General features: G+C 39.4%; 1 protein-coding gene across 2 annotated transcripts in view; it reads left to right on the top strand.

Moving 5' to 3' along the window:
- NTN4 (netrin 4) overlaps window positions 1-23,070 on the top strand; it is a 116,169-nt gene that overhangs the window by 819 nt on the left and 92,280 nt on the right. For both annotated transcript variants that reach the window (XM_066261904.1, XM_066261894.1), the window contains exon 2: window positions 2,523-3,052. In XM_066261904.1, the coding sequence (XP_066118001.1) occupies window positions 2,523-3,052 (530 nt within the window). The remainder of the gene's footprint in view (window positions 1-2,522; window positions 3,053-23,070) is intronic.

Genomic DNA, 23,070 nt, shown 5'->3' with positions numbered 1-23,070 from the left:
CACCGGAGATACCGTGACCTTGGTTTCTTTCTCGGTTTGGTTTAGTAAAAAACTGCCTTTCCACTTTGTAAGGGAACAAAGGACCAAGCTCGCCATCCCCCGGCACTTCATGGCCTGAGGAATGATGGGGAGGGGTGGCCCAGCGACCCGGGGCGCGCGTGGGCTGGGGCCGCTCTTCGGTTGCGAGCGATGGCCGTCGTTCCCGACCTCATGCTGGGTACTAGGGAGCCAGGTAGGGACACCTGGGGCGGGGTGAGTGCCCTCTTACCGGGGCAGTGGCTGTAACAGAGTGAAACTCGGGGCTGGGACTGTAGGTGGTGATCACTCTGGGTTGCAAGGAGCTAGCTGGCCGCCCCTGGGGAGCTGGTACCCTGGCCGAGGCTCCGCGGGAGGTGGAGGCGGGTCTGCTCCCGGTCTCGGTAACTGGAAGACGAGCAGAGGCGTCGTCAGATGCGCTCTCCCTCCCACTCGCATCCCGGCTGGCTTGGGCTGCCCTTGGCCACCCGCTCCTAGCTCGCCCTTTCTAAACTCGGGAAGCTCCTTTTGCCTCTCTCCCTCCCTCTGAGGGTCACCTGGTTTCCAGTGAGGCATCAGTGCAGCGCAGCGTGTAGGGGGGAAGAAAGTGAGGGACTCTTCGGCCATCCTTCTCTCAAACATATCTATCTTGCTTCAGAAAGGGGAGTGTGGGCTGCAGGGACTGACTGGTGGGTAGACAGCATCACCTTCCCCTTCTCTTTTGCTTCTTCCATTCTGTCCCAGAGACGCTGGCACGCAGTAAAAGCCAGGTTCTAGAATGTGCATCCCGACCGAGCCAGACTCATGGAGCATCCTTGCTGTACTTGGCTGACCACTTATTTAGGGATCTCCAAGTATTTTGTTCTCCCATTCTTATTCTGGCTCTAGTCTTTTCTGAACTTCTTATTAGTTCAGGGGCATTGAAAATTTTCCCATACTTTCCCCAAGGAGCCTTAAAGGTCTAAAATTTTACTTTTTTTCTTCCTACTTACACACCACTGCGTGGACTTACACATGCTCCCCTAACCACAAAGTGAACTGTAATAAACCTTTCCCTTTCCAAACCATGTTATGGCAAAAACATGCAAGCAATCAAGAGGTTGTAAATAAATATCCCAAGCCAAGTGTTTCAAGTCAAAAGTACTTGTACGGGCAGTATATGATTTTCCCTGAAATGTTTTACAGGTGAGTCATAGCACATTGTGTGTTTGGGTGATCCTGGCCACAGGCAACTGTTGCCCCAGCTAACCAGAACAGCAGCAAATAGAGTCCACGCATAATGCACTTGAATGTGACATTTAAAGAATATGCCTAAGGAATGGCTTTCTTTTGACTGCAAAGGCCATGTGGGGCTGGTGATCTTAGTGTGTGAAAGGTCTCTGTTTTAATCTAAGCTGTCATTTGGCTTTTCCAACAGTACTGTGATAACAGTTCAGAGGTGCTCTTTCTTAAGAAGCACAAATGTTCAATTACCCCAAATTTGGGGTCTGACTTCCTTTTCTTTCTTTACTGTTTTAACGTTTAAAATAGATGATTTTGCTTACGGTACTCATAATTAAACAAGAAACTCAAGTTAAATGATTATAATATGTAGTCAGAATGTTAATAAGTGGATAATGTTTTTCATTTCAAGTAATTTTGAAACATTAAAGTCTGTTGGACCTTTGTTTGGCTGGAAGTGCATGTTTCTTTAAGAAGGCATGCTAGTTCACAGATACTGTTTAAAGGTGCTGTTGATGACAGCCAGTCTACAAACATTTTCTGTTAAGCAAATAGGTAACTACTATATAACCTGTCACAGGTAGAAACACTCAAGAGTCAAAAAGCATGTCAAAAAAGCTTTTCTACTATATGGCAGTATAGAGGGGTTTTTTCTTAGTTATATTTACTTAATTTAAAAAATAGATATTGTGCATGTGAGTATCAGCAGTCTGTTTTGCCTCCCAAATGAGATCCCATCATCAATTGATTATCTCATACTGCTTTTCCTAGGGGATTTGTCCCTTCATATTTTTGGCTTAAAATGTAATAAATTCTACATTTCCTCCTTAATGCATTGTCATTAGATAATGCTAAGGACTCAAATTATATTTAAAAGACTGAGTTGGATGATTTTAAACACATTATTATTTTGGGTATTAAGTCATGACATCAAAAACAAATCAGTATATTTCAAATACAGGAAACACTTAGAAAGCAAGGGACTTAAAAAAGGTTAGGCCCGTTATGTTTACCCTAGTGTTTCCATTTTCCTTCCTCTTTACCTAAAGTGATTTTCTTTTCTTTTGTGTGAATCTTACTTCTGAACTTGAAATGCACACACACACACATCACATACACACTTGCATATGCAAATGCAGTGTCAATACTCAAATTTGGTAGAATTTCCTCTTCACTGAAAGTCTCAAGCTCTTTAGGGAGAACTTGATCGTTGAAGATGGATTAGGTGGGCAGAAGCGCTCTCCAGATGGGTTTGTCTTGAATAACATATGCTTTCCCTTCCCTAGGACTGAGTGGAGTAGCTGGAACGGGTTCCCGCTGTGATAAAGCCTGTAACCCTCAGATGGGAAATTTGGCTTTAGGGAGAAAGCTCTGGGCAGACACCACCTGCGGTCAGAACACCACCGAACTGTACTGCTTCTATAGTGAAAACACTGATCTGACTTGTCGGCAGCCCAAATGTGACAAATGCAATGCTGCTCAGCCTCACCTGGCTCACCTGCCAGCTGCCATGGCAGACTCGTCCTTCAGGTTTCCTCGTACGTGGTGGCAGTCCGCTCAGGATGTGCACAGAGAGAAGATCCAGTTAGATCTGGAAGCTGAATTCTACTTCACTCACCTAATTATGGTGTTCAGGTCCCCCAGGCCGGCAGCTATGGTGCTGGAACGGTCCCAGGACTTTGGGAAGACATGGAAGCCTTACAAGTACTTTGCAACTAACTGCTCGGCTACTTTTGCCCTGGAAGATGATGTTGTCAAGAAGGGAGCTATTTGCACTTCTAGATACTCCAGCCCTTTTCCATGCACTGGAGGAGAGGTAAGGGCACACGTTGAACTCCACACTGTAAGGAAGGTAGAAAAATGTTACCAGCCCACATTTTTTTTTAAAGCATGAAAGTATACCTGTAGCAACATGAATGAATGAAATTAGAATTTTTCATGAGCTTTATTTGTCATAAATTATTTCTCATCCTTAGACATGGATGTGTAGTCATTTTCAAGCAGGTTGCCCACTGGCTGAGTTTAAGTCAGAATTCTAAGACTTTAATTTTTTATTTTTTTTTCAATATCATCACTCTACCTAACAGGTTTGAAAGGCTAATGATTTCATCAGTTAGTGGAACTACTTACTGTGCTTCTGACGGGGCAAGAATTACTGAGACAGCCTGTTCCTGCAGCCTGTGTTGGTATCTTCCTGAAACTGTTAACATAAATAGGAAGTAAATAAAAATAAAGCCAAGGGAGAAAAAAATCTGTCTGTCAGAAGGATCTGTTGTATAACAGTGGAGTTTTATTGTTAAGACTATGAAAGTTCATAGCAAACAAATGAAGGTAGTTTTGTTAAGATACAAAAGTTATTTTTGTACTTAGAGACACATCAACCAGTTTTAAGGATCTTGGGTCTATCTTGGGCCCAAGACCATCTTTCTTTTTTTAAAGACTTTATTAATTTTAAGGAGAGAAAGAAAGTAAGAGAGAGAGAGAGAGAGAGAGAGAGAGGAGCTGGAAGCATCAACTCCCATATGAGCCTTGACCAGGCAAGCCCCGGGTTTCTAACTGGCGACCTCAGTGTTTCCAGGTCAACTCTTTATCCACTGCGCCACTACAGGTCAGGCCCCAAGACCATCTTAATTTCATTCTTCAAAAACAGCTTCCTTAGCTACTAGTCCAATTTCTATATAGAATGATTTCTCTTTATTTCATATTTTCTTTTTCCTAAGGGGAAAGCAGGTCTTTTAAACTTATATGGATGTGTACCTAATGTATCTCCAGATATATAAAAACATTCAGAAAAAAATTGAGTGAAAACAGATTAAGAAATAAAATATCTTCATCATGTAGATCAAGAAATATCAACTAAAAACAATCAGAGAAGAGAGAATATTCTTTCTAACTCTGGTTCATGTCATGAACACACAGAAAAAATAACTGTTTCTCAACTAGGGGTGATTTTGCCACCATCCCTCCTCCCAGGGGACATTTGGCAATGTCTGGAGATATTTCACTAGGAGGAGGGACACGACTGGGATCGAGTGGGTGGAAGTCAGGGATTCTGCTAAACCTGCTACAGTGCACAAGACAGCACCCCTCCCATTCCCAACAAAAAACTATTAGCCCCAAATGTCAATAATGCCAAGGTTAAGAAAGCTTAGACAAATTGTTAGGCATGCATCTAATGCATATAGTACAATGGCTACAGAGACTAAGATAGTCACTCTTTTAGAAGTCTTTTATATTACTATTCACAGACGATAGTATTTAATAAACATTTATTGAGCCCCTACTATGTGTCAGGCACTGTGCTCAGTGCTACTAATTCTGCCTTTGGTTGTCGGGGTGGGGGGTGTTTGTCAAGAGCCTGATGAAAAGGTTGGGAACCTCTTTCCCCCACTACCATAGATACATATGGACTTTGCTATGTGATCCAGCTGTTTCTTCTCTGTGCATTTTACAGACCAGAAAGAATGCCAGTGGCAACCAAAAGATGTGGCACAAACAGCACAGGCTGTTTTCCATTTTTCTTCATGGTCTTTAAAGTTGGCTTAATATTGGAAATCTGTGTGCACCCTGTCATGATGGGTATTTTTAAAGATACCGGGATAGGAAAGAGACAGATAAGTTAGTCATTGTTTTCTTATGTGGAGGACACTTTGTGTTGCAAACAAATCAATGGTTTGAACTCTCAAATTGCTTTAGAATTGATCCACAGGCTGATATCAGCTCCCTACATTTCAGTGCTACGGGGTCATGTGTATCTATGAAGAAGCAAAAATACAGTTTCAGTAACCAGATGGCAGGCATGCTTGCTTAGCAAACATGAAATGTATTACAATGGCCCAGCACTCACTTAGGGATGACTAGGATAATTTTTAGTTAACCTATAGTGGAGGCAAAAATCTTGACTTTTTTTAAAAGCCAAACTACTTACTGCCATCAATGCCTATCAAATTTCAAGCAGATAGAGACTAAAATTTGTCAGTTATTTCAATGTACAGTCATATTTTCTATCCAGTTAAATTTTTTTTTCATTGTAGTTGTTATTTCAACAGACGTAGTTCAATGGCAAGAAAAACATCAAGTGCCACCTCGTTCCCTACAGAGCAGTATTTTCAGATGTACATTAAACTGTCATGGAATTGCTTCCCTTTAGAGAGCAGATTTTGAAATGAATCTTTCCCTCCTGAGTTAGAGTAGAAGAAAGTCTTCTTCAAAGATAAGGACCAGAGCAAACCTTCCCAGAAAGATTATTACCTACCTCTCTTATGTTGCTCTGGAATGTCAATTAATTCTGAGTTATGAACTAATGTCTCAATACGCTTCTGTTTCATCAATATCTATCTTTGGAAATTGAGGGATCCGAAAAATAAGCCAATTAATCTAGTGCCAAATAAGTAGTCTCAGATTTCATTTATTGCTTATTTGTAATATCATTTACAAATAATATCATTTACCTATATCTTCCTCCCTACTATATAAGACTTCTTGGACTTCTCGAGGGATTATCCTACTAGTCTGTATTCCCAGCATTTAGCACATTGCTTGGATCACAGTAAGCAATTAATAAATCTGTAACTGAATGAATGAATGAAGGAATGAAGGAATAATATGACAAGCAGGGACAGGGGAGGAGAATATTCTTAAATGACAGAGATGGAGGAATGAAGTGCTTGGGTGAGGGGGTAAGATTCAGAAACCCTGGTTTTCGTGGAGAAGCTGAGTTGGTAATAATATGGAACAAGTTGTGACTGGAGGAAGAAAATTAATGAAAGATCTTAATGTTTTATTCATCCATTTATTCATCAAATAATTTTTGAGTTACTATGTATCTGATCCCATTCCAGATGCTGGGGAGATAACAGTGAAACCAAAAAGATAAAAATTAACAATTAAGTAAAATATACGGTATGTCAGAGTGTGATAGAAAATAAGAACTAAGAAGTGAATAAAATGCAGTAGGGATGGGAAATGCTGGCAGGGAAGGGCTTGCTGTCTTTAAAACAGATTGAAAGATTTGCACTTGATGGAATAGACCATGACAAGATCTCTGAGTTCCTGGCAAGTTTTCAGGAGTGAACAAAATCCGTAATTAAGGGTTCCACTTTTTTTTTTTTCCATCTGTAGATATGGGAAAATGAAGTTGTGTGTTAAAATGACAAACATTGGTAAAAATCCCTCTGGCTAGTGTTTCTTAGAATGAGAGCTTTTGAAAAGGAATGTAAATGTCATCGTTGGAAGAGCACATGACCGATGAGTAATCTGAAGCCTAAAGAAAGTTAAGCGACTTGTCTACAATTACTCAGCTGAAGTCTGTATTTCCTGACGTCAAGCTCAGTACTATTTGCACTGGGTTAAACTTCCTTTGTGCCATGCCAGATAGTGTGAAAGACACAAAACCTATATACACACCTTTTCTTTCAACTCCTTACAATCTACGGGGTAAGAGATTAAATGTGTTAATTTATGGACTGATTTATCAAATAATATGAGACAATACATGTTTAATTTTACCAATATATTGTACAGATAATATGCCTTTCAAGATTCAAGTATTTATTTGTCCTTTTCCAGTGGTCGGCAAACTCATTAGTCAACAGAGCCAAATATCAACAGTACAACGATTGAAATTACTTTTGAAAGCCAAATTTTTTAAACTTAAACTATATAGGTAGGTACATTCCTTATCGAGGTAGCGCCCACACGTAGTATTTTGTGGAAGAGCCACACTCAAGGGGCCAAAGAGCCGCATGTGGCTCGCGAGGCACAGTTTGCTGACCAGGGCTTAGGCTATTGGAAGGATTATGTTTCGATATCTGTTATAAAGTCAGTATGGCACAAGTATGCAGTAAGTGATAAATTACTTAATGAGGTTTTAACAGGTATTTATAATGTGCTAAGCGATATTTAGGATTTTTAAACTTAAAAGATAAAGCAGAGCTATATATGAGTAGGACTATTTTCTAAGCACTATTCTTTGGTTAGCTACCCATTTCTTCAGTCATTGAAATCTCTCCTGCAGCAGCACTGGTTGTGAGTCCTGGTGGCACCGAATAGCTACTGAAGCCTTCCCACATGCCAGGCACCCTGTAAAGTTGCATCCCTATTCTCACAAGAACCCTGCTAATTGGGTACCAGTATTAGACCCATTTTACAGATGATGATACTGAGACTTAATGCGTTTAAGTAACTTGGTCAGAATCAAATACTGTAAATCATAGCTAACTTGTACCAGAGCTTGGATTATTAGCTTGCCTGGAAATTGTTTATATGATTAAAGTTTATTATAACTCTAAAATGTCATAAAAAAGCCAAACCCTAAACTAAAACTAAATTGCTTTAGTAATTATTAGGTATTATCTACAACTTACTGTTTAACTGATAATTTGTAAATGGTTGCATGAACTTTAAAAAAAATAGGTTTTTTTTTACATTGATAGGGAAATTATAACAAGTAAAGATTGTTTGCACTTAATGTTACCCAAGATCATTTAAAATGAGTTAAATATGAATGAGTATCATAGTTCTTTAAAATCACTTAGCATATTTTATTTGAATGGTTTGTTTTAGGGAGGAGGGGAGTGTTTTTTACCTAGCTAATAACTGCTTTAAGCAACTTTTCTAACTTAGTCACCCAATGTATTAGCATTTTGCTTTGAAGCATATCCTCTGCTACAATTTTGTTGAATTTCCTTGAAAATAAGATATTGTATATATTTGTTTAGAGTGCTTCAATTATCCAAACCCTGGGAGCTAGAGATTTATAATAGAAAGTTTCAAAAAAGAAAAAAAGTGCCTTTAGTTTAAAGAAAACCCATAAGGTGGTTATCAATTAAAATTATTTAAAGAAGTGACATAAAAATTATTTTAAACCCAGAGATAAAATCAATAAACTTTGACCAGGTGGTGGTGCAGTGGATAGAGCATCAGACTGGGATGCGGAAGACCCAGGTTCGAAACCCCGAGGTCGCCAGCTTGAGCGCAGGCTCATCTGGTTTGAGCAAAAACTCACCAGCTTGGACCCAAGGTTGCTGGCTCAAGCAAGGGGTTACTAGATCTGCTGAAGGCCCACAGTCAAGGCACATATGAGAAAGCAATCAATGAACAACTAAGGTGTTGCAATGCGCAACAAAAAACTAATGATTGATGCTTCTCATTTCTCCGTTCCTGTCTGCCTGTCCCTGTCTATCCCTCTCTCTGACTCTCTCTGTCTCTGGAAAAAAAATCAATAAACTTTGATTTATTGGTTTCAAAGAAGAATTTTTCTTCCAAAATAATACCTTCCTTATAGCTATTTTTAAAAATTTGCTTAGCTTCTGTTTGCTTTGTGATTTGTTTGAATTGATGATTGAATTTCAATATTTGGTTAAAATATTCTGAAAACTGAGACATCAGATTGTAAATGCTGAGTTAGTAATGAATGGTTTACAGTGAAAACTTAAGGCTGGACAACAAAGAACAGATGAGGAGCAGGCACCTGGAGGTCAGGCATATCTGGTCATGCAAGGCAGCTTTCTACCAAATAAAGGAGAACCTTACAAGTCAGAGAATCCGGCTGACCAGTGGTGGCACAGTGGATAGAGCATTGACCCAGGATGTTGAGAATCCCGGTTCAAAACCCAGGATTGCTGGCTCGAGTGCTGGCTAGTCAGCTTGAGCGCAGCCTTACTAGCTTGAGTGTGGAATCATTGACATGATCCAAAGGTCACTGGCCTGAGCCTAAGGTCGCTTGCTTGAGCAAGGGGTCACTGGCTTGGCTTGCGCCCCCCAGTCAAGGCACTGATGAGAAGCAATCAATAAAAACAACTAAAGTAAAGCAACTACAAGTTGATGCTTCTCAGCTCTTTCCTCTCCCTCTTCTCTCTCACCCCCAAAATAAAACAAAATAAATAAAAGAAGTCAGGCACTCTGGAAGATGAGGAAAATAAATCATGCCAGGGAATGTGGAGGTTACTGCTTCTGTCAGTAATCAGAAATTTCTGGAAAGTTGATGAATAGACTCTCTCCCTCCCCTGCACTGCCATGCATATTGTGTTGCTCACACGTGACTACTATATAATGTCATGTCACCTGTCCCTTCCACTCCTGTCGTATTTTCTTCTTGAGGAACTCGGTCCCTTCCATCATTGTATGTGCTTTGTGCGCATACACAACCTCAGCACCCAGCACACATCCCTAAAAGGCATAAATGTCCAAGATAAATTTGTTGAATTGAATTATGTGAAAATAACTATGAAATAATTAATTGTATTGGATGTTACACATCTACTAAGTATTGGTCCTTTCACAGGAATCATGATTTATTCATTCTTTCTACAGATATTTATAAAGTGTTCCCATGTACCAACCACTATTTTAGGGGTTGGGGATACAGAGAAAAAATCAAATATTTCTGCCCTAGCGCTTACTTTCTAAATGTAAGGTGCTAAACAAGGTAAAATATAGAATGGTAGCTAGTGATAAGTATGGATAATTAAGAAAAAAAAGAAGCAGGGAAGGGGGCTAGAAAGTGGAGAGTTTTTTGTTGGTTGGTTTATTTGTTTTTTTATTGTTATTATTCATTTTTTTATTAATGTTTAGACAGAGCTCTCAGGGAAAGCCTCACTGAGACTTTTGAATAAGGACCAGAAGGAGAGAGAAGTGGACAGTGAGCAGATGCAGGGGAAGAGCAAAGGCCCATGGAAGTGTGCCCGGTGCCCTCAGGACAGTGAGAAGGCTGGTGCAAAGGCAGAATGGTCGACTACAGCTTAGCAGCTGTGGTCAGGGGTCAGAGGTAATGGGGAAGTGTGGGAGAAAGATGGGGCCTTGTAAGCAAGTGCCCAGGATGGCCCACATTTACACCTACTGTCAGTTAAAGCCTATTAATTATTTTTAGCATCACCTTTCATTTTTAAATAGGTCCCAGTTTGGACCATAAGTTACCACAAGTTATTATTATAAGGTTATTGCTTTTACTCTAAATGATTCTGGAAGCCATTTGAGGTTTTAAGCAGAAAGGTGATATGATCAATTTATTTTGAATAGGATCACTCTGGCCTGTGCATTAATAAAAGATGAAAGTGGGAAGGAGGGAGACTAGCTAGAATGCTATTGACATACTTCAGGCTAGATTTAATGGTGAATGGACAGAGGGTAGCAGTGGAAATGGGGAAAGTGGTTGAGTTCTAGATCTATTTTATGGAGAGAGCCAATAGCATTTGCTGAAAGGTTGGATATAGAGTGTGAAAAAAAGAGAGTAGTAAGGATGTTTTTAGGCTGAACACCTGGAAGAATAGAATAGCCATTTTCTGAGATGGAAAGACTATAGGGGGATCGGATTCAGAGAGGGATGCCAAGAGCTCATTTTTGGATGCATTAAGTATGAATTGCTTATGAGATATCCAAATGGAAACACTCAGTGGGTAGTTGGATCTGTGAGTTTAGAGTTCAGAAAGAGGTCTGGACTAAATATATAAATTAGGGAGTCATCAGTTTGGAGATGATATTTAAAGCTGTGAAACTGGATGAAGTAATCAAGGGAGTGGGTGTGGACAGAAAAGAGGAAGGTCCAGCACTGAGCTCAGGGCAGGATCACATACTTTTGAAATTGCCAAATCTTTTACTTTTTTATTTTCTTTTATTTTTCTGAAGTAAGAAGTGGGGAGACAGAAAGACAGACTCCCACATGCGCCCAACTGGGATCCGCCCAGCATGACCATTAGGGGGCAATGTTCTGCCCATCTGGACCGTTGCTCCATTGCAAAGGGAGCCATTCTAGCACCTGAGGTGGAGGCCATGGAGCTGTCCTCAGCGCCCAGGCCAACTTTGCTCCAGTGGAGCCTTGGCTGTAGGAGGGGAAGAGATAGAGAGAAAGGAGAAGGGAAGGGCGAAGAAGCACATTTGTACCTCTCCTGTGTGCCCTGGCCAGGAGTCGAACCTGGGACTTCCACACGCCAGGCCAACGCACTACTGCTGAGCCAACCAGGCCAGGGACAAAGTTGCCAAATCTTATACACAATCCAGTCTCACCAACTATAGGTCCAACAGTTGTTTAATTAAGCAAAAACAAAAATCTAATAACATTGACTTACCAGAGTCAGAACAGTGGGTATGAATTCTAAGATGACACGTGAGAGAGAAAGCATGAGAGCTGCAACTTGAGGTTTGCAAAAGATGAACCAAAACAAATAGGGGAAGGGAAAGCACTGATTGGATAAGAAATAATGATGGGAAAAAGAGAGGAAACAGGACAGAGGGAGAAAGATATCTTTGAAAATACCGTACTGAAAGACAAATGTTGAGTTTATGGGTTTTAAGGGCCTCATAGTCATTTTATCTTGACTCATCTAACTTTTCAATCTTTTAAACCCAGAATTACAGTTATAGGAGAAACTTGTTTTTGGAATGACCCTGGGTCATCACAGTATTGAGAATGAAGTTAAAATATAGCATGGTACACATTTTTTTCTGTCTAGTATGTTGTAAAATTTGATTTGCAGAACGTGATGGAGAGCATGTATGTAAGGCATAAGAGTGATATAATAATCCCATTGAAGTGTTTATATTTTTACTAGTTTAAGAAATATCTTATTAAAGTTTTAATTGTTTATTTTATTAATATTTAATGGTTCTGTTGAGAAGGAGAAGAGAAAACCAACATTAGAGATCACAGTAGAACGTGCAGGTACTGTGCACACATTTCACTTTATCTCTACAAGACACATGCTTTTCCTGGATAGCTTGTCTTGTTAATGAACAAAAAACAAAACAAGATACAACCCTCTCTCTATGTTGTATTTCTCTTCTTTTCTTAATCTTCCTGTAACTGATAGAGGTGCAGAAGTCTTTCCAGCTGTTGGCTATGTTTGCTGATGTTACTTGACCCTTAATAATTACAGTCCTGAAACAAACAAAAAAATATGAAAAATATTCAAATGTTTTCTGCATGGCATCATGTTTATTTGAGCTAACACTGTACCTTTCAGCTGTTACTAGAAAGGGATTCATTGTAAATTGAAGAGAGAAAACATAATCTCTTTCTTGTACTGTTTAATCTCCATTGAGAATTATTGTTTCTTTTTATTTCAGCCAATCTAATCCTTCTGAGATCTTTGAGGTTTTCTATCAATTCCTTCTGCACTCGATGGCTACATTTCTCTTGTATTCTGTGTCTCAATATATAACCCCAGTCCCCTTCCCCACCTCCAAATAAAAAGTAAAGGTCAATAGGCAACACGTCAGACCAATGATCTATTAGCAGAACCAGACATCTTACTCTTCAGGAACCCTCATCCTTGCTGTTTCCAATCTCAGTACACCCAGAGGGTTGCAACACTCATCCTTTTTTAACAACAGCTCCCTCTCTGATAATTGTCAAAGTTCAGAAGAATGTAAATCTACTGGGGGGTTCTTTCTGTGGGAGGAGTTCAGTGAGGGGTAGTTTGCAAAAACAAAAACAAGATGATTGTTGACTCCTGCTCCCTACCTCTCAACCGCCTTCCTTCCCAAGTGCTCGCTCAGTTTTCATTTGTTTCTTCTAGCCATTTTTTTTTCTAATTTTTGTTTATTTCCTCCAAGCATCTACTTATATCACATCAGATCATTTCTTTGATCTCTTCTTTGGGGCCAGAGTGGCCCCAAAATACTTATTTGTCTCCAAAAATGAAGATGATACCTAGCCTGTCCCCATGATTTTCTTTCTGGAATCTTCTATCAGTCCTCTTAACTCCGTTGCCCCTTCTCTTCCCATCACATCCCAATTTTCCATCAATCCCACTGTTCACCTTCTTGCTCCTTCAGCTAGACAGCTGAACTCTAATGGGAAAAATAATAACATACTTGTACTGAGAAATACTTTTAAGATTTATGTTTTTCATCTCAGTTTGGCCCTCAGACTTCCCTGGAAATCCTTTTCTCTTTGGCTGTCTTTCATTCCTTCAGTGAGTCTTTCGAAGTGTCTCTCCTCTTCCTAAGACTTCTCTTCACACCCATTGTTTGCTCTCTGGTAAAGTGCTTGCCTCTTAACCCATTGAGAAATAAAAACCTATATGAATGGCATCTCTGTCTAACCCAGAAAGGCCCATCAAGGCAAAAAGCAGAGATCTATTCTCAGTTCCTTTCTCTCCTCAGCCAACTTCAGTCACTCACCAAGTCCTAAACTCTTCTGCAACTGGAGTCTCCCTTCAGTAGGTATGCTTCTCTCCATCTCTACAGCTACTATCCTGGTGCAAACCACCATTATTTTTCATCTATATATATCATTGCACTATTCACCTGAATATTCTCTCTGGTCTGTTTTGCTTGCTTCCCAATCTATTTTCTATATCCCACTCTGAAGGATCTTTTTAAAATCCAAAATATCACTTGCCTGCTTAAAACTGTTCAGTGACTCTCTGGTTTGCTCCTAACATTGTCCTTATTCTTTAACGTGGAATGCTGGGTCCTTTCTGAACGCCCTTTGGCCGTATCTCTCATCACTGCCTCTCACCTCCACTGTATCCATCTCCATGGTGCTATGCTTTTTCCTATACCCTGACCCCTGCACACATGATTCCTTTTCCTGATGCTTTTCTTTTATGCTCCACTCCCTCAGTCATGCCTCTCATTCACTTAGCTAGGTTGTCCCTCAAATATTTTTTGGATGGATGGATTGATGGGTAAATAGATCATTCCTACTTATTCTTAAGGAGTTTGCTTAACTTCTCTTCCCAGAACTCTGGGTTCTGTCCACATAGCTGCGCATCACTCGTGTGCACTCCCGCACATGTTCCCCTCTCACGGCATGTCCCACGTTGCTTTGTGCACTCTCTAAGGTAGTCCACGCTGCACCTCGAGAAACACTGTCTCGACGTTCAACAGGCTGCCTCACATAGTAAATAGATATTTATTAAATAAATGAACTCTAAGGCATTATTTGTTAATACTACTGATAATAGCTATTGCTTTTTGTAGTTTAATGTGTTTTTTGACACAGTATCTGGTACATAGATACACCAAACAGTCTGATAGACGACTTACTAAGTGTCTCATGGTTAAGCAGTTAGGATGACAGATGCTAAGGCTGACAGTTAATCATTGTAGTTTCTCAACAAGCACAAGGTCACAGATTCTATCCCTTCACAAACGCAAACCACGGGCTCTATTCCTAACCTGCGAAGGCCTGGCACAAAGGGTCCCAGTTCACGTGGAAAGGTACAAATCTTCCACTGCCTACTGGACAACAGAGGAAAGTGCATGTAAAGGTTAAATTGGGGATTTTAATGTGTTTTTCCATATTATTAGAAATGATTGGATAGATGTCCTCATGCTCCTGCTTCCAGCTGGACTTCTTTTCGCAATGCTGCGCTGGGTGCCAGGGTGGCTGCTCTGTGATTCTGGAGAACACTGCCTGTGATACCATCTCTGGACAAACTTGTGCCACTACTTGGTTCACATGGATAAACCACCAAGCTTGTTACTCCCTCTCTCTAACTAAGAACTGCTATTTCAAGTACAGTAAGCCAAATCCAAATTACTTGCATTTCTAGAGTTGAGATGAGAAACTAGCTTTGAAAAAAAAAAGGTTTCAATGTGGGTTTTTTTTGACAAAGCAAACGAACAAAAAGAAAACACAGAACAAGAACTTAGAACCCCACCCCCAAAAAGGACTTGCAAGCTCTGTCCCTTTCCTGTTACCTGAACTTCACTGTGGTGTAATCCGGCCTTCAAGGGGTTCACAGTCTGACTGAGACTTCTAAATTGTTGTCTCTTAAAGGATGAATAATAAGCAAAAGATAGAGAAGGAATTCCATGGAAAAGTGCACACGTATAAGGAAAATCAATCCTTAGAATGGTTGTAGAGTACAGTAAGGGGGACAGCAGGCAGCAGAGAAGGACGGGGGAAATGAGGCCGACCCTGGAGGCTCAAGATTATGCAAGGTTAAGTGAGCCAAGTGTTTCGGACTTGATCCTGTAGGTGATGGAGATCAATCAACAGTTCTTCTGGGTAGGGATAGTGTAATCAGAGCTGTTTTAGGAAAACAACTTGGGGAGCAGTGTGAAAGATTCTTGAGCAAAATTTATGAGATCAAATTTAATAGTGTGAAATATAAATTCATGTAAAAAATCAGCTCTACTGTCATTAGAGAGGTGTGAATCATCAGCCATTCACATGAAAAAGAGCTGAGGGTTTCAGCTGCTTGTAATCTCATTGCGAGTCAACAATAATATATCATGACTACCAAAAAAGCTAATGCAATCCTAGGCTGCATTGATAGAAGAATAAGGTTCCATACACAAGGGAGAATAGTCCTTCTGTTGTGTTCTCTAGTTGAAGCATAGCTAGACTGTTATGTTCAGGCCAAGGTATTCCTGTTTAGAGAGAGCTGAGCAGAACTGGTGAGATCAATTAGAAACCTCATTGCATAATTAACTTGGACTATTTTGCCTGTGAGAGAGGATTTACGGGTGTTCAGGCACTGCTAATATTCTTCAGATGTTTCGAGAGAGATTAAATGAACTCCAGTGTTTTCAGAAGGCAAGAGTATAACCAAAGAAACACTTTCTTAAAAACTGGATGTACCCAAAAGACAAAGTGAGCTCCCCTGAGTTTTTCATTCATGAAATGTTTCAGCAAAGGCTGAACATCCCAGTGAGAGATGTTACAGAGAGCACTCATGTATAAATTTAAAGGTTTGTGTCAGGACTTCCTAATGTCTCATCCATCTCTGAATAAATAAATAGCTTATACCATAGAGTGGGTAAGTGACTGACAGAAATCCTTTACATTTAAACTACTCCAATAGCAGAGGTCATGAGTTGGGCAATGCTTAGCTAGTCATGATGGCCTTCCTGCTAGGTAGACCACACCCTCAATTTTGGTGTTATCTTTTTTTCTTCTTCTTTTTTTTTTTTATATTTTTCTGAAGTTGGAAACAGGGAGGCAGTCAGACAGAATCCCGCATGCGCCTGACCGGGATCCACCCGGCACGCCCACCAGGGGCGACGCTCTGCCCATCTGGGGGCGTCACTCTGTTGCAACCAGAGCTATTCTAGCGCCTGAGGCAGAGGCCACAGAGCCATCCTCAGCGCCCGGGCCAACTTTGCTCCAGTGGAACCTTGGCTGCGGGAGGGGAAGAGAGACAGAGAGGAAGGGGAGGGGGAGGGGTGGAGAAGCAGATGGGCGCTTCTCCTGTGTGCCCTGGCCGGGAATCAAACCCAGGACTCCTGAATGCCAGGCTGACGCTCTACCACTGAGCCAACCGGCCAGGGCTTGGTGTTATCTTTTTTAAGAGATGTCATTTCTTGCAAGGTGAGTGGTCCTTCTTTATAACCATTGGGCATAAGGAAGTCACTTAATTTGCTTTAAGAAAGGGGAGGCAGGGGAAAAAAGAAGTGAGTCCTTATTCTCTTAGTCTCTATCTTGTTTTAGTAGATGATACCTTATCTATAGTTTATAGTATTACTAAATGCAATGTGGTAGCATAAAGTAGGAGTTGGAGTCCCACACCTACCCTATCACCTGGTCCTAGTGGTTCTCAAGGAGCCTAAATGACTCTCTTTTTAATTTACGGGTCTTACTTAGATTCTTCATTTGTAAATTGAATCAATGTCAGAAAGAATAAGATAAGGCATACATGTGTTTTATAAATATCTAATCACTATATAAATGCTAATTATTATTAATAATATAATTCAATTATATTATTAGTGAAGTCAACTTTTGGGCTAGTTCATCCAGTCACTCAGCAAATATTTGGGTGCGTACTATGAGTCTAGCACTATCCCAGGCTCTGGGGATATAGTACTAAACAGAAACAGACGTATAAAGCACTCTCAAGCCCAGCCAACTGACTTGCAAATAAATTTTAAGAACACAAGTCATTTGTAAGTTAGTGGCTTCTCATACTAACATTGGTTAATTGTCAATGTTCACATCACTATGCACTACTATATAATGCTAGGCATTACTATTTAGGGACATGAAAGTGGGACAGTGTGGAAGGCTGATAGGGAAAAAATTATTCAGTTGAGATATAGTGCTGGAGGAGACATGTATGGATACTCTGGACTGCCAGAAAGATGAACAGATGTGACCAAGAGCAAATTAAGCCTCAAATACTGCTGGAGGCAAAAATGACAAAACTGAAGTTGTCCTACTTCAGGCACATCCTGAGAAGGCAGGGTTCTTTGGAAAAGACAGTAATGCTGAGAAAAATAGAAAGCAGAAGTAAAAGAGGAGACTAAATACGAGATATATTGACTCCCTGAAAGTAGCCACACGCACGAGTCTACAGGAGCTAAGCATGGCTGTTGAGGAGGGCATTGTGGAAATCCTAGGTCTCAGAGAGTCAGAACTGACAACAACACATAGCACACATGTTTCCAAGAGCATCAAGGGTCCACATTTTTACTTAGTGCTTTTGGATGTTTAGTTAAAGAACATCAATCTTAGTCATTTAATAGTTGATAAAGTTAATAAAAATATAATTGATAAAGTTAATATAAGGAATTATATACTTTTTATTAAAGCAGTAGCCCAGTCATCTTCATAGACAGGCAAAAATACACTGGAAGAAGTTAGATTGAAAAAATGAATAAATTAGATGTATAAAGGACGATTCATGTCTCTCCACTCCTTATTTAGTCCTCTATATCTACTGTGACGCTACAAATTCTTTTTAAATTATACTATGAATGTCAAGTACTGATAAGGAACTAAGTTTTTAAAGATATTTTTAGATGGCAATGTTATGATAAGATACAAGTATGAGCTTAAAGTAAAATTTCTTATCAAAACTGAAAAAAATGTAGCCACCTACACTTTGTTGGTATTTCAGACTCAAGAAGGAATTTCCAAGTGATTCTAGCAAGAGGGTGTTCTGTAGTGAACTTACAATGAGCAAACAGAGTTTGGGTCCTGGCCTTCATCTGGACCCCCTATTCTTTTGTTACGAATAGATACTCTTCATGATTTTGTATGGCAGGTTTATTGTTAAGATTAATGATCTTTTAAAACAATGTCCTTGAAATATAAGATTATTAATTTGAAATACTGTAACCATAATTCACATGCGCCTGTTTATCAAGAACTTGCACCAGGCACATATGGAAACTCATGGCTGGGAGTTCAGTGATGTGTTATTTCTGCTCCCTTTTTAGCTTTCCTTCTTTAAAAGCCCACTTGATAAAGCATTTAACTGCTTCTGGATGGTCTGGCCGGTGATGTAAGTGTGACCAGGAAGGTATGTTACCTATGGAGCTGTCCGCTGTTAATGTTGTCCTCAAAGGCGATTTTAGATCTCCTGGTCAATTTCTAGCCAGTTACCTTCATGGATAGGAAGACAGGGGAAACTGATTTGTTTCACTGGTAGCTACTGAATATTTAGACTGCTGCCACCTCCCCATACCCCCACCCCTTTGTTACCCCAGCCTTTCCTGTCAGTCTGCCTGTCAGTTTAGTTGGCATGTAACCAGAAATATTATTTTCTCATGAAATAAATAATACAATGACAGATGTTATAGAAATAGGCAGATAGTATCACAACATTCTATTCAGATGTAGAAGTAACTCTTTCATTACCTTCTCTACTTCCCAAAATAAGGACATTAAAATTGCAGTCATGCCTCCCTGTGATTGGCGATGAGTGCTCAAGAGGCTACATAAATGATATTCTTATAGAGAATATATTTTTTCCTATTAGTTCCCTGTCTCCTCTCATGAACTTCATTTCTTCCCAGACTACTACATTGAAAATATATAGGTCTTTTAAAATCTGAATATTCTTTACATTACAGAAAAACACTTGAAATACATTTGGATTAAAAATAATAATAAAATCAGGAAAAGGTATGTTCAAAAATAGAGGTTAGAATTTGTTTGACATCTTAGAAAGGAAAATGTCTGGAAAATATTGTCATCAGTAACTTCTGCACAGAGATCGTTTGCTACTCAGCCAGAGTGGTAGATGGTCTAAAAATTATGTGAAGTGAAATACAGTAGATATTTTACCTGGAGAATGAAAGTTAAGTTCATGGCTTCCCTTAAATATTTAAAGAACTTCCTTATTTAAGATAAAATAAACTCATTCTGTATAGCTCCAAGACCAGTATTAGAAGTTGCAGAGGACAGATGCTAGCTTCACACAGAGGAATTTTTTGATAATAAGAACCATCACAAAATGAAACATGCTGCCTGGTGAGAATGTGGAATCTAACAGAGAATGAATGGTTATCAGCTGTTCCAGTGGAACTTCCTGCATTGAGAAATTTGGGTTAAGTAGCCTTATTTTTTTTTCTAGTTTTTAAGACTATTTTGAGCTATTTTCTAATAAGACAGAACTTAATTTTCAAGAATTAGGAGACAACTAAAATCTTTGCATATTATTGATTTTTTTTCTTTTTTCTTTTTTTACAGAGACAGAGAGAGAGAGGGGGGGGGGGATAGATAGGGACAGACAGGAAGGGAGAGAGATGAGAAGCATCAATCATTAGTTTTTCGTTGCAATACCTTAGTTGTTCATTGATTGCTTTTTCATATGAGCCTTGACCGCGGGCCTTTGCTCAAGCCAGCTACCTAGGGTCCAAGTTGGTGAGCTTTGCTCAAACCAGATGAGCCCGCGCTCAAGCTGGCGACCTTGGAGTCTAGAACCTGGGTCCTCTGCATCCTAGTCCGACGCTCTATTCACTGCACCACCTCCTAGTCAGGCTGATTTTTTTTCTTATTCAGTTTTGTATCCAGAGTACATACCACAGTACCTGATATGAAATATTTCCTCAAAAAGTAATGATTAAATTAATAAAATGATACAGTAAATAAATGATAATAATTTCTTTAATCACAGTTTTGTTATTATTTAGAAACAAAAATGACACTGATGATAAGGGATACAATTAGCATTTATATTAGCCAAGTTTTCAATCTATCCCGGTTGGGAATGTCTTGTTCGCATATAAAATATAAGAAACAAAGACTTTTAGAAACTGAAGTGAGATTTAATTTTTTTCTCTTTGGAGGTCAGAATTTCTGTTGTGGGCTTTCTTGCTCTGTAAGCCCAATGGCTTAAACATCCTTAAATTTTTCTGTACTTTCAGCTCTTCTCTATTAACTTTTACTCTGAAACAGAAGGAAATATAAATTTTATAGTGCTTACTGCTGTCTGTCTTTATGATTCCTATTAATTAGGCTACCAGTGTTTCAGCTGAGCTGATTGTAATTCACTAAATGTAGATCAAAGTAGAGAGAATAGTATATACTTCTTACTTTTTAAGCCAGTTACTGACTTTTATTTCTACAAGTCTTTCATTCTAATTCAGCTTTTGCTTCTCTTCCTTAATTTATTTCTTGCAACTAACCCTTATATCTCAGCCTGAAACTTAATAGAAAAAGATAAATGAGTTTCATCTCTACTAGGAAAACTTTTTGTGATGGTGATTAATACTTATCTTCAAGGTCTTCTACAAATGAAGGACAAAGTGGCCCTATGCTACCGAGTACAACAGTAATAGCAAATATTAGTCTGTGGTTTAGGGAAAGTTGGGAAGTCCCTTTGAAGTCTATTTGTTTGTAGTCAGGATGTCCTCACCAGGGTAACAGTGTTTAAAGTTTGATATTTTGAAAAAAACTTTAATCAGGACATTTTGGTTGCTCCTGATTAAGCCTCCTGAGTGAAAAGATGAAAGCACATTCTAGTCTAGGTTTGCATTATGGAAATCTCTCAATAGGCACACATGTGTTCAACAAGAAAGCCTGCTTATCCCCAGGGATAACGTTGTTCTAAGACCCACAGTGGATGCCTGAAACTGCAGATGGTACCAAACCTTATACATACCATGATTCTTCCTATATATACCTACCTATGATGAAGTTTAAACTACTCTTGCACTTTGGGGCCATTATTAAGTAAAATAAGGGTTACTTGAATATAAGTACTGCAATATCAAGACTGTTGAGCAGATAACCTAGATGGCTACTAAGTGACTAATGGGCGGGGAACATCTACAGTATAGATATGCTGCACCCCTGGGAGGGACTGAGAAGGATGGAGCAAGATTCCATGACACTACTCAGAACGGCATACAATTTAAAACTTATGAATTGTTTATTTTTGAAATGTTCCATTTCCAGACTACGGTTGACCATGGATACATAAACCAAGGAAAAAGAAAGCATGGAGCCTGACCAGGCAGTGGTGCAGTGGATAGAGCATTGGACTGGGACACAGAGGACCCAGGTTCGAAACCTTGAGGTCACCAGCTTGAGCATGGGGTCACTGGCTTGAGCGTGGGATCATAGACATGACCCCATGGTCACTGGCTTGAGCCCAAAGGTCGCTGGCTTGAAGCCCAAGGCTGCTGGCTTGAGCAAGGGGTCACTTGCTCTGCTGTAGCCCCCTGGTCAAGGCACATATGAGAAAGCAATCAATGAACAACTGAGGTGTTGCAATGAAGAACTGATGTTTCTCATCTCTCTCCTTTCCTGTCTGTTTCTATCTGTCCCTCACTCTGACTCTCTTGCTGTTTCTGTCAAAAAAGAAAGAGAGAGAGAGAGAGAGAGAGAAAGAAAGAAGAAAGAAAGAAAGAAAGAAAGAAAGAAAGAAAGAAAGAAAGAAAGAAAGAAAGAAAGAAAGAGCATAGATAAGGGGGGACTGTTGAAATTGCCAAAAATAGTTTTCTATGACACCCAGTAAGGGAAAGTGCTCTATGTATGTATACATTTTCATAAGTAAGACTGAGGGGATAAATAGAGGTGAATAAAATCACTTTAGAGACTTTACTGTGAAGAAATGGCTGAGGCCACTGTGGATAATTTTACTGGCATTTGGTCTCGTTAGTTTTTAAGAGTTGTCTTACTCTTAAATCAGGGAATTAAAAAAAACCTATATGTTTATAGAAATGTAGATATATGAGAGAAAATTTTTCTGGATGTTAACAACTGAGTATTAGTGGTTTATCTTTTTTCCAATGTGACTAGGTTTTGTTGGTCAATAGAGGGTAAGGGGATGACTCTTTTAGTGCACCTTATTTAAAGCAGTATCTGTACTTACTGTGGCAGGAAAATTCACTTTTACTATATACATAATTTTACATTCTTCATTAAAGTACCTTGGTATTACAGTTAAGTGAGGCAGAGAAAACTGTAAATAGCTTTGTTCTGATCATGTTAAATGATAGCAGGGCCAAAGTGAAATTCTAAGAACTTTAATTCAGTAAGTGAAATAATTACCCAGAGCTGTCATTTTATCTACTCTGAGGGGGGGTATCTGCTATAATATAGTTTCTGCTACTTAAATATTGACTATGCCTCCAAATACAACAAATTACATAGAAAGCAATTTTATTTTCAAGTTTTATTTGCTCAAGGGAAAAATCTCAAGTAGAATCCTCTACCCTTTAAAAAGGAAGGGGAGACGAGTAGGGAAGGAACAAGAGAGAAGGAATAATTGCACTTCATATTCAGACTGATCTTAAAATCAGATAGGTTTTTCCTTTTGTCTCATTTCTGACACTCCATAAGTTGCAACATGTTAAGTTATCAATTTGAAATGAGATTTCTGTTTTTACTAGTGAAGGATTAACCACTATAGTAATTGCCTTCCCACAATAAAAAACTAGAAAACTGGAAAAAATATGTTATACAATTGTTTCAGACATTGGACAATAGGCAGAACAAAACAGATTTGTGAGAGAGGGGAAACAGAGTGAGCCCTATGACTGCCCTGCTTACTGACCAGCGTTTCTACACCATAGCATAGGAATGGAAACCTGGAGCCAGTGATCTCCCTGACTCCAAGGAACAGTATGTGACCTTTTGTGTTTGGTTTCTTTCACTTAGCGTAATGTTTCAAGGTTCATTCACATTGTAGCATGTATCAGTACTTCATT

Source organism: Saccopteryx bilineata, chromosome 1 (assembly GCF_036850765.1).
Source record: "Saccopteryx bilineata isolate mSacBil1 chromosome 1, mSacBil1_pri_phased_curated, whole genome shotgun sequence".
In the NCBI taxonomy this organism is placed as follows: Eukaryota; Metazoa; Chordata; class Mammalia; order Chiroptera; family Emballonuridae; genus Saccopteryx; species Saccopteryx bilineata.
The sequence above is the reverse complement of the archived record's forward strand: the minus strand, read 5'-3'. Positions and strand labels throughout refer to the sequence as shown.